At 35.1% G+C, this 17,932-nt stretch overlaps 2 protein-coding genes across 5 annotated transcripts in view; one reads left to right on the forward strand and one right to left on the reverse strand.

Moving 5' to 3' along the window:
* Nucleotides 1–17,932, reverse strand: part of LOC147838394 (uncharacterized) — a 900,722-nt gene that overhangs the window by 802,735 nt on the left and 80,055 nt on the right. The window lies entirely within an intron of this gene.
* The window catches only part of LOC147838412 (NLR family CARD domain-containing protein 3), a 20,810-nt gene continuing 3,692 nt past the window's right edge, over nucleotides 815–17,932 (forward strand). Inside the window, exons 1-10 of one of the 4 annotated variants that reach the window (XM_087303367.1) lie at nucleotides 7,319–7,392; nucleotides 7,826–7,933; nucleotides 10,998–11,069; nucleotides 11,565–11,760; nucleotides 11,849–13,670; nucleotides 13,749–13,919; nucleotides 14,523–14,696; nucleotides 16,324–16,494; nucleotides 17,330–17,503; nucleotides 17,710–17,883. In XM_087303367.1, the coding sequence (XP_087159493.1) occupies nucleotides 11,727–11,760; nucleotides 11,849–13,670; nucleotides 13,749–13,919; nucleotides 14,523–14,696; nucleotides 16,324–16,494; nucleotides 17,330–17,503; nucleotides 17,710–17,883 (2,720 nt within the window). In that variant the 5' untranslated portion in view covers nucleotides 7,319–7,392; nucleotides 7,826–7,933; nucleotides 10,998–11,069; nucleotides 11,565–11,726. Of the gene's footprint in view, nucleotides 977–7,318; nucleotides 7,393–7,825; nucleotides 7,934–10,997; nucleotides 11,070–11,564; nucleotides 11,761–11,848; nucleotides 13,675–13,748; nucleotides 13,920–14,522; nucleotides 14,701–16,323; nucleotides 16,495–17,329; nucleotides 17,504–17,709; nucleotides 17,884–17,932 lie in introns of those variants that run through there. The other 3 variants (XM_087303368.1, XM_087303369.1, XM_087303370.1) reach the window with 3 other exon arrangements.

A 17,932-nucleotide genomic window follows, 5' to 3' on the forward strand; every position in this document is an offset into this window, starting at 1 on the left:
GAAACAACTGAAATATACACAGATGCGCTAAGAATTGGAAGAAGGGTAGGAGTGTTGCATATTATTCCAAAGTTAAAAATATAAGCAGCAAAAAGAGTCAGTAATAACTCAGCAGTTTATACAGCAGAAATTGTAGCAATATGGTTAGCTCTAAATTGGGTTGTAGATAACCAAATAAAGCTGTGATTCCATCTGATTCAAGCTCAGCACTTGTTAGTATTCATTCATTTATTTTCTTTTCGGCTTAGTTCCTTTAATAATCTGGGGTCGCCACAGCAGAATGAACCGCCAACTTATCCAGCATATGTTTTACGCAGCGGATGCCCTTCCAGCTGCAACCTATTTCTGAGAAACGTCTATTCACACTCATACACTATGGACAATTAAGCCTACCCAATTCATCTATACCACATGTGTTTGGCCCGTGGGGGAAACTGGAACACCTGGAGGAAACCCTCGTGAACGCGGGGAGAACATGCAAACGCCACACAGAAACACCAGCTGACCCAGCCGAGGGTCGAATCAGCAACCACTTGTTAGTATAATAAATTTAATATCAGAGTCATATATAGCTATTTATATAACTTTTTGAAAGACACAGGGTTAAGTCACAGAATTTGGTGTTTAGTATTATATTTATTTATTGGAAAGTATGTGTAATTTGTTGAAGGAACAATGGTTGTGATTTCCCTCTCACTATAAGAAATATGTGGGTTTATGAACTCTGATCCACACTCCAGTCCAGATGATGGCGGTAGTGCTCCAAAAAGCTGGTTGCCAACCGCCATAAAATAAGAAGATTCAGGTGTCTTGTGCTTCACACTGCTGTCCAGTTGAAGGCACTGGTGAGCCAAAACTTTCGATTAACTTACATTTTAGAAAACATTGAAGGATCTCAGGTGTGTTTGAGCTGTGACTTAGTCTTTTTAAAGGTTTCTGGATTCTGTTTCTGCTGCACAAGACCGTCTTCTCGACAGTAAGTAACGTAAAGCTTGAATAATCGTGCAGTGATGTTATTTTTGTGAATTTTGGATGGCATTTCATATGAATTTGTGTTATAAAGACCGCGGAAGTATAGTCAAGGAAAATACACCAGTGATTCAAAAAAAGGTTTGAAGACGAACTGTTTGGTCTGATATATGATGCTAAACCAATGACTCGATTTATTTCCATGGTTTTCCTTGGGTGTCCATGGATGTCCTGCCGAAACATGTCGAAATGCGGAAGTATACTGGGGCCTAGCCACTCCGTTCGGTTAGAGTGTATAAAAGTAGCAACTCGCGAATAAATTTCCTCCTTATTTTTTTTTCAACCGCTAACAAGCATTGTGCAATACTGAAGCCACTTTTTAAAAACGTTAGTGTTCACACTTCATTACTAACATGATTCTAACTAAACAGTTCAGCTCAGGCCCAAAACGCCTTGCATAACATAAACACACAGCAGGTAAAACATGACGTTGTTATTGGCTGCTGCTAGATGATTGAATAAATGCTTTTTTTAACCCATGTCTTTTTTATTAGATTTTTTTATTTAATATTTTTATTTCGAACAGAAAAATCATTCACAAAACAGTTCTTTAAACAAAATACATTACAAGATGGTCTAAATGGAGCGGGATGAAGTGAAAGCGAAAGCTTATTATTTTCCCCACACCATTACCACACACATCATACGTTTATTAATTCAACTTATTTCTTTTACTAATCTCTCTTTTTTTTTTTTTGCATGAGACATCTGAGCTTTACATGATACATTTTGTCATTTTGGCATATTTGACATTATATGTTTGATTTAATTTGTACATTTACATTTTATAACACAGATCCAAAAAATACATAGTTTACAAACTTTTTATACAAACAGCTTTAATTAAAATTTCATAATGCCCTTCTCATTTTGTTATTTTTCAGTCACTTCTATTAATCATTAAATTAATTTAATAATATATATTTATACAACTTTTTAAATGGATTAATATCCTGACATTGTTTGAAGAACTGTTCCATAATTTTACACCACATGCAGACATAGTTTTTATTTATTTATTTTTTCTTCTCTCAGATTTTATCCCCATTTTCTTAAAAAAAAAACTTGTTTGCATTTTGGAGGTAATTTATTTCTTAATTTAAATTTAACCAAATCATTAAGTATCTTCAATTTAAAAAAAAATCAGGGATTTGTGTGCTCCAAATACCCCAGATTTTCTATCATTCTTATAACTTTTTCTGTATTCTACATAAGGATCGTAAGTTAGATTTTTTTATGTATTCCCCCAAATTTCAACACAAACTCATATGGCAACATAATTGTGTTATAATACATACATCATTGTCCAGGATAAAGCTTGCTTCATACACTATTTCTACAGTTTTTACCAATTTTGATGTCATATTATTTATTTGTGGTTTATAACAAATTTTATGATCAAATACAACACCAAGAAACGTAATTGCATATACTCTTTCTATAACCTCATTATTAATTTTTAAATCTATGATATGACTACTTTTTAATTTCCCAAATAAAAATAACTTTTGTTTGGCTTGTAATTAATGACAATTTGTTTTCGTCAAACCGTAATTTCAGTTGAGTAATTTTGGTTTTAATCAACTCCATAAGTTTATAAATTAACCCCAGAACAAATATTACTTGCTTCATCCACAAATAAAATAAACTTAAACAACTGTGATATCTTGCACATATCATTCATGTAAATTATAAACAGTATTGGACCTAAAACCGATCCCTGTGGTATGCAGCAATTTACACTTGGTTATGAAGATTTATGGTTGCCAATTTCAACATACTATTGTCTATTTTTTAAATAACTGCTTGTCCAATCCAAGGCTACTCCTCTAAAACCATACCTTTCTAAATTATTTACCAACATATTATGATATATTGGATAAAATGCCTTCTTTAAATCTATCAAAATTCCAACTACCCTCTTATTTTTATACATCTTATTAGTAATTTCCTCAATTTCCGTTAATACCAGAGATGTTGATCTTTTTTTTCCCCCTGAAACCATATTGCTCATCAGCTAAATGGTTTTGCGTTTCTATAAAATTTTTAAGTCTTTCAACAAAGAGTTTTTAATTTTTTTTTTTCAAAACTGAGATGGTATAGACTAGCATATAATTTGTAAAGTATTGTTTATCTCCAGATTTATAAAGTGGAATTATCTTTGCAACTTTTATTATTTTATTTGGAAATTTACCAGATTGTGGAGATCTATTACAAACATAGGTTGATGGTTCTACAATGTTTTCAATTAATTTCTTATATAGATATTCATATTAATATTATTCCAATTCATGGACTATTTATTGTTAAAAAAATTTAAAATACCTATTATTTCCTTTTTATATACTACTTTAACAAAAACAGAATAAGGATTTCAATTAAATCAATATCCACTCCTGTTTTCATCAAATCATTGATATTTTAAACCAATTCTGGTACCACAATTATAAATAATTTGTTGAAACAAATGACTTTTTTATTATTTATTTTACTGAAAAATCACTTTCAATGAAATATTTAAGAAAGTTTAAAGTTGCTGCACATTCACCGGTGCCCGGTTCCTGCCTCTGAATGAGCGAATTTTAGCTTCTCGTACATTAGGTTATCATTTAGAACAGTGGTTCTCAAACGTTTTTCATTAAGTACCACCTCAGAAAAATATTGTCTCTCCAAGTACCACCAAAATGAGCAGTATAGAAATACAGTAGCGCAGTAGGCCCAGTAAAGCAGCTACAACTCTGCACATTTAAAAAACGTGGCAGATTACATCAGAAATAAAGGCTAAATGTCATATATGACATATTATATACATCATTTTTGATACATTTTGAAATGTGTGTAGCATGTACATGACATATTTCATTCCTCCGCGTACCACTAGAAGGAAGCCTGCGTACCACTAGTGGTACATGTACCACAGTTTGAGAACCACTGATTTAGAAAAAACAATACCCCTTTAAAAAAACTAGACACAGAGGAACATAAAAACCCACTGCCAGCTAACATTTCAGAGGTATCACTATAGAGCAACACAAACAGCACACTGAAGTATATCAATGCACAGCTACTTACAAGGCAAGCGCAGTGGATAACGCCACTCACTCGATGCAGATGAATCAGCCTTTAAAGTCTGAGGCTGATTTATTCTTCTGCGGCCACTTTGAAGCCACATGATCTCTAGTCAAGTAACATGATGGACCCATTCTTGAATTTTACTTGCACTAAATTGACGATGATTGTAAGTTGCGCCTTAAGACAGCATATTTTCCATTACATTTAAATTATTATTTACTTTAAAATATTTGTTTACAGAAGATGCAATAAATGCACTGCTTAAAGTATTATTTTCAGCATATACTATAGTTATTTTATTTAGAAGAGATGCTGCTTATTTTCTACTTTTAAAATGAAATGATTTTGTTTCCAAAAGTGCAAGATAATTATTAAAACTTTTTTATAAGTAAAAAGTGACTGTTGGTTTTAGACAATGTGTGTTTTAATTTCAGTTGTTCAACACTGATGTTTAATAAATAATCACAGATAGTAGATAGTGTGTATGTCTCCTTCAATTACTTTAAAATTAAGTAATGCACCCTTCATTCAAAACATCTCTAACATGTAATGGGTGAGCTTATTTACTGTACAAAACTTGTCAGCGATATATGAAGGCAAAATGTACATACAGTTGAAGTCAGAATTATTAGCCCCCCTGTTTATTTTTTCTCCAATTTCTGTTTAACGGAGAGAAGATTTTTTTTTCTAATCATAATAGTCTTAATAACTAATTTCTAATAACTGATTTATTTTATCTTTGTCATGATGACAATAAACAATATTTTACTAGATATTTGTCAAGACACTTCTATACAGCTTAAAGTGACATTTACAGGTTTAACTAGGTTAATCAGGTTAACTAGCAGGTTAGGGTAATAGGCAAGTTATTGTATAACGATGGTTTGTTCTGTAGACTATCGAAAAATATATAGCTTGAAGAGGCTAATAATTTTGTCCTTTTAAAATACTTAAAAAAATGAATAACTGTTTTTATTCTAGCCAAAATAAAACAAATAAGACTTTCTCCAGAAGAAAAAATATAATCAGACATACTTTGAACATTTCCTTGCTCTGTTAAACTTAATTTGGAAAATATTTAAAAAAGAAAAAAAAATACAAGGGGGGCTAATAATTCTGACTTCAACTGTATATTTATTAAAAAAAAATAATCGTTCATTAATTGTAATCGAGTTAAAATGTTCAATTAATCGAGATTTTGATTTTAGGCAAAATCGCCCAGCCCCACCTTACAGTTTGTGTGAAAATCTGTTTAATTTTTAGAAAACATTTGCTGAACTGCAAATTAGAGAGGCAAATTTTGTATCGCACAACAAAACTATTTCTCACAGATATGGTAATCGACTTAAAAATTGTCATGTGAAAAAGTAGATGCTGTTTTGCACTTATTTTAATTATACTCTTTGTACTCTTCTGCTATGTGTCTTTATCAATTCACTGTATCACTATCTATCATGCTTCTTTTCATGTGTTACAGGTTTTTTTACTCATATTTCCTAACAAAATAAGTTTCAATCTATCCCTTACAAAAAAAGTATGTTTTTATGAATGAATGAAATTGTAATGGTTGTCATTTTGTGGTACAACCTTCTATATTTCATAATTCATATATGGCAATATATGAAAAATATGGCATTTTTTTTATTTTGCAATCAGTCTGTTTTCAAAAGTTGTTAAGTTTTTGGAATCAGTTTGTTAGCATGTGAAAAAACTGCTGAAAATGAATATGTTTTTGCTGCTTGTAGTGTCTGGACGAAATAAATTGAAATTTATGGGCATTTCGTTTTTGGGAAAATTATGCTCAGTTTCCTCTTAATAGACTCCTGTTTGGCTCATTGAACAGTTTTGAACTTGTAGCTTCAGTACTGCACAATGCTTGTTAGCAGTTGAAAAAATATGTAATCTAGCATGTAAATATAGCAGTGTGTTGTGCTTTGAATAATCAGAATGGTCATGTTTGTAGTAATATAGAAATGTAATGTTAGCATTATTAAGTTTGTATAAGTTTCTATTGCCTGTTGTATTTACTGTAGTTGTAATTGCCTTCTTTATCCTCCTGAAGTGTAGTGAATTAAGCTCATAAAATTATGAATATTATGAATTCATAATAATAAGTTACTATTTCATTATGAATATTTGCTGATTTTATTGTTAATGATAGTGGAACCAAAATGACAATAAAATAATTTGCTTATCTGTTAAAGCCTACAATTTGTTTGTCTATTAATTCAAAGATCAAGTGATTTTTCCTGCCCTGGACAAATTAGTCTACATTAACAGATTAGTACAACCTGTAGCTTTATCTGTGAGTTTGATAACTTTTTCTATGTGTAAAATCTAGCAATCTATGTGGGCTCAAACGTTCAATATTAGTTATGAAAAGTTACAGATAACACCTATATTTACAACATGCATGTACTCTATAGAAAGAGAGGGAGAGAGTGTGTGTGTGAGACAAAAGAGAAAGGAGCCAAGAGGCCCCAAGAAGCCAGAAAGGCAAGAGAAAGAGAGTTGCAGTTCAACATCAGTAACCCAAATCATAGCAGCGTTTCCATCCAACAAGTCAAAGGGTACAAAAGCATCACTCCTTGATAATGTGGCACCAAATATCAACAGTAAAAACAGAATTTTCTGCGGTATGAGAAGCTGCGGGAAGATTTTCTTACTTTAATAAACCACTTTCGCCTCAGATCCTGAAACACAGTGAACACTCAGTGGAATTTAAAGACATGAGATGCGGAGAACAGAAGCTCTTGATTCTGAAGGTCATCAATAATATAATAACACTAATACTGAAATGGTTGAATGACCTAAACAACAGTTTTAGATGTTTTACAGTGTGCTCAGCCTGCTGGTTTGTCCATTCACAAACATTTTTATTATCACATGATCTCTTATAACAAAATCACATGACCTTTTTTTAAATGCACATACTGGAATTTGTTCAGTTTCATCGCAGTTTATGCTCCTCTTTTCTTATCGGATAAAGCTTATCCTACTCGGTTATGCGTATATGTTTTTTATGCGCATCTTGCCTTTTTCATCAACCATTTTATTATGCGCATATCCAAAATGTGCATAAAAAAGATAAATAGAAATGTAGCTATTGAAATATGTTTAATCTTTCTCCATTTCTTACATGAAGTATCATGAGCTGCATTTCAGAGACTCATTGTCATGTTCAGTTTATGATGATCATCTCATTGTCTTCACAAAGATACCAGTGTTGAGCTGTTGATATCCAGTCATGTCAGAGGAGCGAGGAAAGATGAGTCTCTCAGAGAAACACAGGTGGTATTTTTTTTTTTAATTGCGACTGAATCATCGAAATCTACTGAGGTTTTGGGCTGTTTTAGTTTTAGCCACAGGTTAAAGCAGCTTGAAATGGCTATTAACATAACACATTGTCAGAGCTAAATATGATGGTTATTTATCATACATGTCAAGCTAAACTAAATTAGGAACATTATTGCTGCATTCACTCCACAGTTACAGGCATTTTATTATTAATATACATAGAAGTTAATGATATTTGTTTTTCTAAGATTGAGAAGTGAAAATTCACTTGACTGTTCCATTGTAGCAGGTCTGATCAGTTCATCGGGACTTAGAGAGAGATCTTGCTATATTCTTAAATTGTTACACATCATATCACACTAAATCTCGACATGTGCTTTGAAGTACCTCCTGTAGTCACTTTTTACTCTCTTTTTTGTGTCATCAGTGTAAGATCAGGTTCGTATGTATCCAGCTCTGTGTCTGTGAAGAGTGATGATTCAAAAAAAGGAGGTCAGCCAAACTTCAGTAGAGAAACACTGTCACCTACCACAAGGTATTTCTTATTAAAATATTCATCTGATTTCTTCTCTTTTATGTATGTGATAAAACCTGACTTAATAAATCCCTAAAAACAATGTTTGATTACTATAAAAGCACACTAAGCGATCTGATACCTGCTCCTTTTTGATATTTGCACAATCTTTACTAGACACACTCCTGCTGCTGATTGGCAGTAATTGTGATTTCGGACTTTGTTTGACACCAGCGTCAAAAGTGACTCTTTTTTTTTTCAATTACTTTATTAACTTTTTTGATATGGCATACAGGTATGTGCCAAAAAACTAGAATATCAAGGGAAAGTCCGTTTATTTCAATAATTTGTTTCAAAAATTGAAACGCATGTTATATCAGTTCACTACACGCAAAGTGAAATATTTCAAGCTTTCTTTTCATTCAATTTTAATGATTTTGGATTAAAGATGAAAAAATCACAAATCCAGTATTTCACATAATTAGAATATTTCATGTGACCAATAAAAGGATTTTTAACACATTTGCAGAAGACCAACATATGTTTATGTACTGTATTCCTCAGTACTTTGTTGGGCCTTGTTTTGCATTAATTACCACATCAAGGCGGTATGGCAATGAGGTGACCAGCCTTTGACACAGTTTAGGTAGGGGTGTAAAAATTAATTGTTTCTTTGATACAGCGCGATGCAGATGGGGAAAATTCATATTGGTCCAGTAATAAACATAATCGGTTATTACGTACTGACGTCATTAACTCCTATGCACGATGTCGCAGTAGAATACTATGGCGAAGGAAGAGTAAATAAAATGCTCCTACTACTTAAAAGGTAGATAGTTAAACAGTTAAACTGTATGTAAGTTTGCTGGAAAGTCTTTCATTGACATTGAAGAAGGCACAAAGCACGAGCCACTATTTCACAACTATGGAGAAATGCTGTACAAATCCATCTCTCCCTCTCTCTCCCTCACTACCACAGCCATATGACCCTGCAGCCTAAGACCGGTTACTCACTGAAGCTAAGCAGGGCTGAGCCTGGTCAGTACCTGGATGGGAGACCACTAGGGAACACTAGGTTGCTGTTGAAAGTGGTGTTAATGAGGCCAGCAGGGGGGCTCAACCTGCGGTCTGTGTGAGTCCTAATGCCCAAGTAAAAGTAAAGGGTACACTACACTGTCAGTGGGAGCCGTCTTTCGGATGAAATGTTAAACCGAGGTCCTGACTCTCTGTGGTCATTAAAAATCCCATGGCACTTCTCGTGAAAGAGCAGGGGTATAACCCCGGTGTCCTGGCCAAAGTCCCTCTATCGGCCCCTATGATCGTGGCCTCCCAATCATCCCCATCCACCGAATTGGCTCTATCACTGTCTCTCTACTCCACCAATAGCTGGTGTGTGGTGAGCGCACTGGCACCGTTGTCCTGTGGCAGCCGTCGCATCATCCAAGTGGATGCTGCACACTGGTGGTGGTGTAAAGAGACTGATTGTGATTGTGAAGCACTTTGGGTGTATGGCCATACACAATAAATGTGCTATATAAATACACATTACATTACATTACACTTTGGACATTCTACCCGCTGGCGTGCTTGTAAGGTAACTTTTCCTTTCCTCGTGGTTGTTAAAGCGATACTTGTGGATCCAGACACGAGCGTGCCTGTAGTGCATGTTTTCTACAATGTCTATTATGGATTACCTGTAATAACTGCATATTATGCGATACAGACTGTAACTGCGGCTATTCTTCCCACATCACTCATAGGTGAAGAGCGCTTTTATTTCTAAAGTCAATTGCAGCCCTTTATGTTGAGCAGGTGAAGACAATAGCCAATCATAGGGGTGTAAGACCTCATTGGACAGTGCTCAAAAAGCAAGCGGGAAAATATTTACATTAGTTTATTTGCTATAAATGCTCATATTGTTCTGTGCATGTATTTGTAGTTTTGTTTGATACATTCAAAAAGAGTGTTTCCTTTGAACAGGTAAAATTAAAGGTATTATGGTATTAAAGGTCTTATGGTCGCCCAAGTTACTTTGATATCAGTCTTTAGCTTGTCTGCATTTAGGGTCTCAGATCCTGCTAGAAAATAAAACCATGTTCTCCAAAAAGCTTGTCGGCAACAGGAAGCATGAAGTGCTCTAAAACGTTCTGCACAGAGGTGCATTGACTGTGGACTCGATAAAAGACAATGAAACCACATAAGCATATGACTCTGCTCTCCAAACCATAACAGACTGTGGAAGATTCACACTGGACTTCAAGCTTGACTTTTGTCTCTTCGCTCTTCCTCCAGACTCTGAGATCTTAGTTTGCAAATTTAAGACAAAATTTGCTTTCATCTGAAAAGAGGACTTGGGACCACTGTGCAACAGACCAGTTTTTTTTTTTTCTTTAGCCAAGCACAGACGCTTCTAATGTTGTTTTTGGATCAGGAGTGGCTTAGCACATTGAATGCATGTCATTTTTTCATTGCTCTTAACACTCCTATTAATATACTTAGATACTGCACTTTGTGTGCATCCGATTTCTTTTGCAATTGCCTTTAGAGACTTTTTCCTTCTTATGGAGGGTTCCAAGGATGGTCTTTTACACAACCGTCAAGTCAGCTGTCTTCCTCATGATTCTGAAACCTGCTAAGCCAGACTGAGACAATTTCAGGGCTTTGCATCAATTAGTGGACTAGATTGACATATTCTAATTTTGAGAAATACTGGATTTGAGTTTTTCATTATAAATCATTAAAATTGAATCAAATGAAAGCTTGAAATATTTAACTTTGTGTAGTGAACTAATATAACACAAGTTTCACTTTTTGAAACAAATTATTGAAATTTAATTTAAATTATTACTTTCCCTCGATACTCACATTTTTTGGCACATACCTGTAAATATATAAAAGGAAATCACATTCAGGTTATATATCTTTTCTGTAACACCTTAAAGTGTAGAGAAATTTGGTTGCCAGTTTTAAAACCTGAACGGTTTAAACAATTTTTTATTTTATTTTTTAGAGATGTTTATATATATAGTTATGAAATATTTTCCATATGCATAGAAATGTTGTGAATAATTTTATTTGCTTACAGTGTTCAAAATGAGTCTTCAGACACAGACATCCAGACAAGAGTTTTAAAGACAATCTTCAGGGGATCTTCCAGGTATTCTTAAAAGTCTTTACTATTTGTCTAAAAAAATTATATTTACACTTTGTTGACTTCATTCATAAACAACTGTGAAACAGATTTTTGACCATCTCATATTCTCTCAAACTGATTTAAAACGTTTTCATCTTGACATGCTGCCTGAGTGAAGAGTTTTATCTGTCACGCTTTATTTTTGTTTGCCTTTAGCAGCTATATGGTATAACTATGCATTTCTTGATTGGATCTTTTACAAAAAATGTCTTTAGTCATTATTTATTGTTTCAAATGCAAAAACAGTTATAACACATTTTATAAAATGTGTTCATTTTGGCATGCTACTTTTTAATTTTATTTTATTATTATTATTTTACATATGTTAGTGTCTAATAGATACATATTGCAATACTAAATTTATGTTATGTATCCTGTTATGAATCCTGACCAGATATATATAGAGGGGTAGACTTGGTTTAATTGTATTTGTTTTTTTTTTTTCTTGTTGGTTTGTAGGATCTTGAGAACCAAATATTAAATATTCTGAAGAATGAGCTAGAAAAGTTTAAGAAAATATTACATGAAGAAAATACAGAATACTTTGTAAAGGACTTTGGTGAGAACAGATGCCGAATAAAAGAAGCAGCTCTTGATCTCACACTCTACTTCCTGAAAGAAATGAAGCAAGATGAAGCAGCAGATACTCTAGAAGGTGAGAGACTGTCAGACTGTCAGTTTATTAATAAATATAGGAGAGAAAATGAACACTTGTTATATTAGTGTATTGTTCTTGTGTGTAGATGAGCTGTTTCTCATTCATCAGCTGAAATGGGATCTACAAAAGAAGTATCAGCGTGTGTTTGAAGGAATTGCACAGCAAGGAGACTCCACACTCCTGAAGAACATCTACACAGATCTTTATATCACTCAGGGTGGCAGTGAACAGGTCAATACTGAACATGAGGTCAGACAGATTGAAGTTGTTTCTAGACGACATGAAGCTCAAGAGATGCAGGTTGAATGCAGACGTTTGTTTGAAGCGTCTGAACAAGACAAGCAGATCAGAACTGTCCTGACAAAAGGAGTCGCTGGCATCGGGAAATCAGTCTCTGTGCAAAAGTTTGTTCTGGATTGGGCTGAAGGAAAAGAAAATCAAGAGATCAGCTTCATATTTCCTCTTCCATTCAGAGAGATGAACTTAAAGGAGCAAGAAAATCTCAGTTTGATGGAGCTTATAACTCAGTTTTTCCCAGAGACAAAAGGACTGAACCTTACAAGAAGGAATCAGTTCAAAGTCCTGTTCATCCTTGATGGATTGGATGAATGTCGTCTTCCTCTGAACTTTGCTGGTAATGAGACGTGTCTAGATGTTGCATCACCAGCCTCTCTGGATGTTCTCCTGACGAACCTCATCAAGGGAAATCTGCTTCCTTCTGCTCTCATCTGGATCACCAGCAGACCAGCAGCTGCCAGTAAGATTCCTCCTGACTGTATCGACAGAGTGACAGAGATACGAGGATTCAATGATGCACAAAAGGAGGAGTACTTCAGAAAAAGATTCACAGATGAGAATCAGGCCAAAGAAATCATTGATCATGTTAAACGATCAAAGAGTCTCTTCATCATGTGCCACATCCCAGTCTTCTGCTGGATTTCAGCCACTGTTCTCCAGAACATTTTACAGGAGAAGAGAAATAATGATGTGAAAAACAATCAGGCTGATGACGCCTCCAAAACACTGCAGGAATCAAACACTGAAGACACTCCCAAGACTCTGACACAGATGTACACACACTTTCTGCACTTTCAGATCCAGCAGAGCAGACGAAAGTATGATGGAGAATACACACCAGATGTGCCCTGGGATAAAGACACCATCCTTTCACTGGGGAAACTGGCATTTCATCAGCTGCTAAACAACAACCTGATCTTCTATGACACCGACCTGAAAGCCTGTGGTATTGATGTCTATAAGGCCTCAGTTTACTCAGGCATGTGTACCCAGATCTTTAAGGAGGAAACAGGGATTGTTCTTGGCACCATGTACTGCTTTGTTCACTTGAGCGTTCAAGAGTTTATTGCAGCCCTTTATGCACATCTGTTACTAGACATCAACAAGAAAAGTGTGTTTGAACAAGACTCTAAAAACAGAAATGAGTCCATGATTGATTTGCTAAAGACTGCAGTGGACAAGACACTAGAGAGTGACAAAGGACACCTGGACCTTTTCCTTCGCTTCCTTCTCGGTCTGTCTCTCCAGTCCAATCAACGGCTCTTACGAGGTCTGTTGACACAGCGAGACCACAATAACCAGATCAAAGAGGAAATAGTTCAGTACATCAAGCAGAAGTTTGAAGCGAATCTTTCTCCAGAGAGATCCATCAATCTGTTCTACTGTCTGAATGAACTGAACGACCAAACTCTGGTGAAAGAGATTCAGACTCACCTTAGCAAAGGAAGTCTCTCATCTGTTGATCTTTCACCTGCCCAGTGGTCTGCTCTGGCCTTTGTGTTGTTGACATCAGAGGAGAAGATGGAGGAGTTTGAGCTTCAGAAATTCAAGAAATCAGACGAGTGTCTCATCAGACTATCAACAGTCATCAAAACTACCAGAAAAGCTCTGTAAGCCAGTCAATATAAACGAAAGTGTGTGTAAAGTTGTGCCACCTAATTCTGTAGTTGTATTTTCTTCTCTTGTAGGTTAAATGATTGTAACTTAACAGACAGAAGCTGTTCAGCTCTGTCTGCAGTTCTCAGATCAGAAAACAGTCTGAAAGAGCTGAACATGAGCAATAACAATCTGCAGGATTCAGGAGTGAAGCTGCTCTGCACTGGACTGAAAGATATTAAGTGCGAGTTAGAAATACTAAGGTAAAATCTGTGATGATTGACATTTTTTTAAATGCGTTAACTAGTATTGCTGTTTGCAGCATGATGTTTAACCAAATGTTTTTATCTCCCCACTTTGGATCAGTCACAGACAGAGAGAGAGTGTGAGAGTGAATGTAATTGTGTGCATGTAAATGACAACAGCAAATCCAATATCTCATAGTTACGTTATCTACCTCTTTCCAAATTTTTAAATTCTTTTTGCAAACCGGTTGATTTCCATAAGCTCTCTAGTGAAGCATGTGTCAATTTCCTCAAGATTACACAGATGAATGAAGTCTCTAGCAACCATCACAGAGTTACTGTAATTACTGCTAATGTTTAAGGGAAGTACTGACTGCATCTACCTGTGCATTAAATTACAATACTGCACACGTAACACCCATTCAGAATCAATAATTTTAACTAACCGTGGAATAAACTGTTTATTAATAGCTGTAAATTCATTAATTGTTTTATTTATTTTTAGCTGTATTCTCTTTGCTGCTTCTCTCATCAGCTTACTTTTTGTTTCAATATGGTTCAGCTGTGAATCTTCAGTGTTGATGTAATCTTCACTTAATTGTAGCAGCTCCTTTCCTCTAGACTTTCAGACTGCAGTATTACAGAAGAAGGTTATAAAGCTCTGGCTTTAGCTCTGAGATCAAACCCTTCACACCTGATAGAGCTGGATCTCAGAGGAAATGATCCTGGACAATCAGGAGTGAAGGAGCTCACTGATTTACTGCAGGATCCACACTGTACACTGAAGACACTGAGGTGAGACTGAAGGAAAAAAATAAAGTTAGACGTCAGATATCAAAACAGAATTTTATTTTAGTTGCCCAAAACCTTGTGATGCAATTATTGGTTTAATGCAGGTTCGAATGATCAGTTTGTGCTTTAATTTAATACTGGGCATGTTATCATGGTACACATCATTAATTAATGGAGACAAGTTTTTTTATTTTATTTTTATTTATTTTTTACATTTTATCACCTGTTAATGCAGTATTAATATTATTTTTATTATCATCTTAAAAATCCATTGCTCACTGGCATTGAACAGACACAGACAAATCATATTGAAAGAACTTTTGAAATGCACTAAATTTTAATAATTGTTAAAGGTGCAGTAGGTGATTGTCTTCAGAAACATTTTTTGTTGTGCTGGTTGATAGTCTCTTCACAGTCCAATAGTAATGATTACAGTAAATGATCTAAATGTGTTTATATGTATTTTTATATTCTGGGTAAAGCATAAAACAAAAAAATGTTCATCCAATTAAATGGAGTCGGACTGTCATCTCCCTTAATTCCGATAAGCTGGTCAGACTGTCTGTCAGCAAATGTAGACTCCGACTTCTGCGCATGTGTTCACGCAGATCTGCTATTAGCGCGTGCCCGTCTGCATCACAAATGCATGCACACGAGCGAGCTGCGGGCTGCTCGCAGATGCTGAGCCGGAGGCGCCGAAGGACAGCCGAGCTCGGGCCGATTACTGTAAAGCCAGGCGCGGGTATAATTCGCTCTTAAAGCAGCCGCGCGGTCACGAGACAGAACGGGAGAAATTAAATGCTGAATTGAAACTTTTAAATACCTGAATTAATATTAGAGTTACTTTAGCACGCTGGAGGAAGGACGACACCATGGCTGAAGTATTACTGTTAGACAGGTAATGTTCTGTTTTGAAACTATTTTGTTAGATTGTGTTTTGTTATGAATGACTTATTTGCACAGACGTGTTGTTTAGCCACTGAAATCTCCTGGTGAAAGATTGATGTGATTATTTTCAGTTTCATAAGGTTCTTTAACAGCATCTATAATACAGATTTAGATTTAGTTTAACAACAAAACACCAGTAAATAGCGCTATTTTGCCTAACCTGCTTTACTGAGCTGAAGTTGCTGTTATATTTACATTGGGTCATTTTTTAACAATGACAGCCTTCCTATACTGTTTACCATGCTGCTCTGAATATTCGCTCTGAAATAGCATGTAAATGTGGCTAAGTATAATAAATGTAATTCCTGCATGGTGCTGGCACTAACTAATTGGCGAATGACCTGAACTAGTGGGTTGTCTGTCGGCTGTTGCACGCACTCGCTATTTCAGGGGTATGTCTTTGAATCACAGTCCCTCCCCGCCGTCCAAAGATAATATGCTAAGCGGTTAGCTTTTTGGCAGATCACCTACTGCACCTTTAAATAATAATAATATAACAATGTGAATAATCACAAAAAAAACATGTGACTCTATCTAGATTAACAATTTCAAATGTTGCCCAGCCCTACTTTTTGATGTTTGTTCTATTGATGACAAATTACAGTATAAACCCAGTGAGTAGATGTGCTGGTGTTCTGCAGTATAATATATAGATCTGACTCCTGTTTGATCCTCTCTTCAGGTTTTTGAGTACTGCTGCAGAGGAAGCCTGTCAGTTTGTGCCTGGAGTTGTGGGTAAAAACCCGTTACTCCTGAAAGAACTGAATCTGAGTGATTGTAAACTAGGAGACAGGCGAGTGAACCAACTCTCTGCTTTACTGCAGGATAAACACTGCCAGATCAACACACTCATGTGAGTATTGAACATTTAACTAAACTTTTAATTGTAATCTTAATTAGTGGATAATTAAGCGTCAATCACAACAAATTCAAAACATTTGATATCCTGACAATTTATTTTTTCCTAAACAAGCAAACACTGTAAATGACAATAGATCATTTAAAATTCTACAAGAAAATTTATTTTTGGTGGTCTCCAAATTGTTTTCCATGGTTGTATATTGGTATATAAAAGTTTAGTGTTGGATGTTTTTGGTGTTGAATGTTGTGAACTTATCACATCTAACATGAACATCCTTTTTCAAACCTTGTCTGAATATCTTCTGCTAAGACAAACACTTAAGAAAAACATTCAATTATATGTAAAGCAGTGTGTTTGAACGCTAATTTAAAACTAAATGAGCACAATCACACAAGTAGCAGTGCTTTTTTATTTGTTTATAGGCATGAGGCTGCAGTAATCACAGTATTGCTGCTTCTCATGTGAAATTGCATTTGATAGAACAGAAATCCTGAAACATTTTTCTCAAAAACAATAATGATGATTGGGGAGAGAAGGATGCATTCATTTGCTTCAAACCAGCACAAAACTGTTTGATCTGGAATGAGAAATTGAGTTGTAAAATCAAAAATCAAAAGTTTAGTCCATTGAAGGAATACGGTTCCCCCTAAAAATTGCTAACACTTAAATTTAGTGTCACTTGTTATTTTGCCCTTTTTGCACTTTTACTATTTTTTAAATGGATGATTTATGCATGTGCATCTTAGTTTAACTCAGTTTTGTCACCACAGGTGACAAGTTTATCATTACAGATCTCTGTCATTATCTTTTTCCTTTTTGTCTTCAGTCTGTATAATTGCAGTATTACAGAGGAACAGTGTGTGATCCTGACTTCAGCTCTGAAATCAAACCCATCACACCTGAGAGAACTGAACCTCAGTGAGAATCAAATAAGAAACACAGGAGTCAATCTCTTATGTGATGTACTGAAGGATTCACACTGTAAACTGAAGAAACTGAGGTGAGAAACATTTACAATACAGGAATCACAATAATTAAAATAACTTCAGCAGTTTAAATCAAGACACTTTTATCTCAATATCCTATAATGAATCCAAGTCAGATTTTATGATTTGAAAATCTCTTTTTTTTTTTTGGTTGATGTGACATTTTCTGTTGTCTTATATTCTGCTCTCTCTCTCTTTCTCTCTTTTTTTGTTGATGTAGTTTAAGCAGCTGTTCTCTGACAGATGAAAGTTATTCTGCTCTGACTTCAGCTCTGAAATCAAACCCATCACACCTGAGAGAACTGGACCTCAGTCAGAATAAACTGGGAGACTCTGCAGTGAAAAACCTCAGTGATTTACTGATGAAGCCTCAATTTAAGCTGGAGAAACTACAGTTAGTATCATTATACTGCACAGCAGACACTGTGAGATTTAATCACATT

This window comes from Danio rerio, chromosome 22 (genome assembly GCF_052040795.2).
Source record: "Danio rerio strain M-AB ecotype USA chromosome 22, GRCz13ab, whole genome shotgun sequence".
In the NCBI taxonomy this organism is placed as follows: Eukaryota; Metazoa; Chordata; class Actinopteri; order Cypriniformes; family Danionidae; genus Danio; species Danio rerio.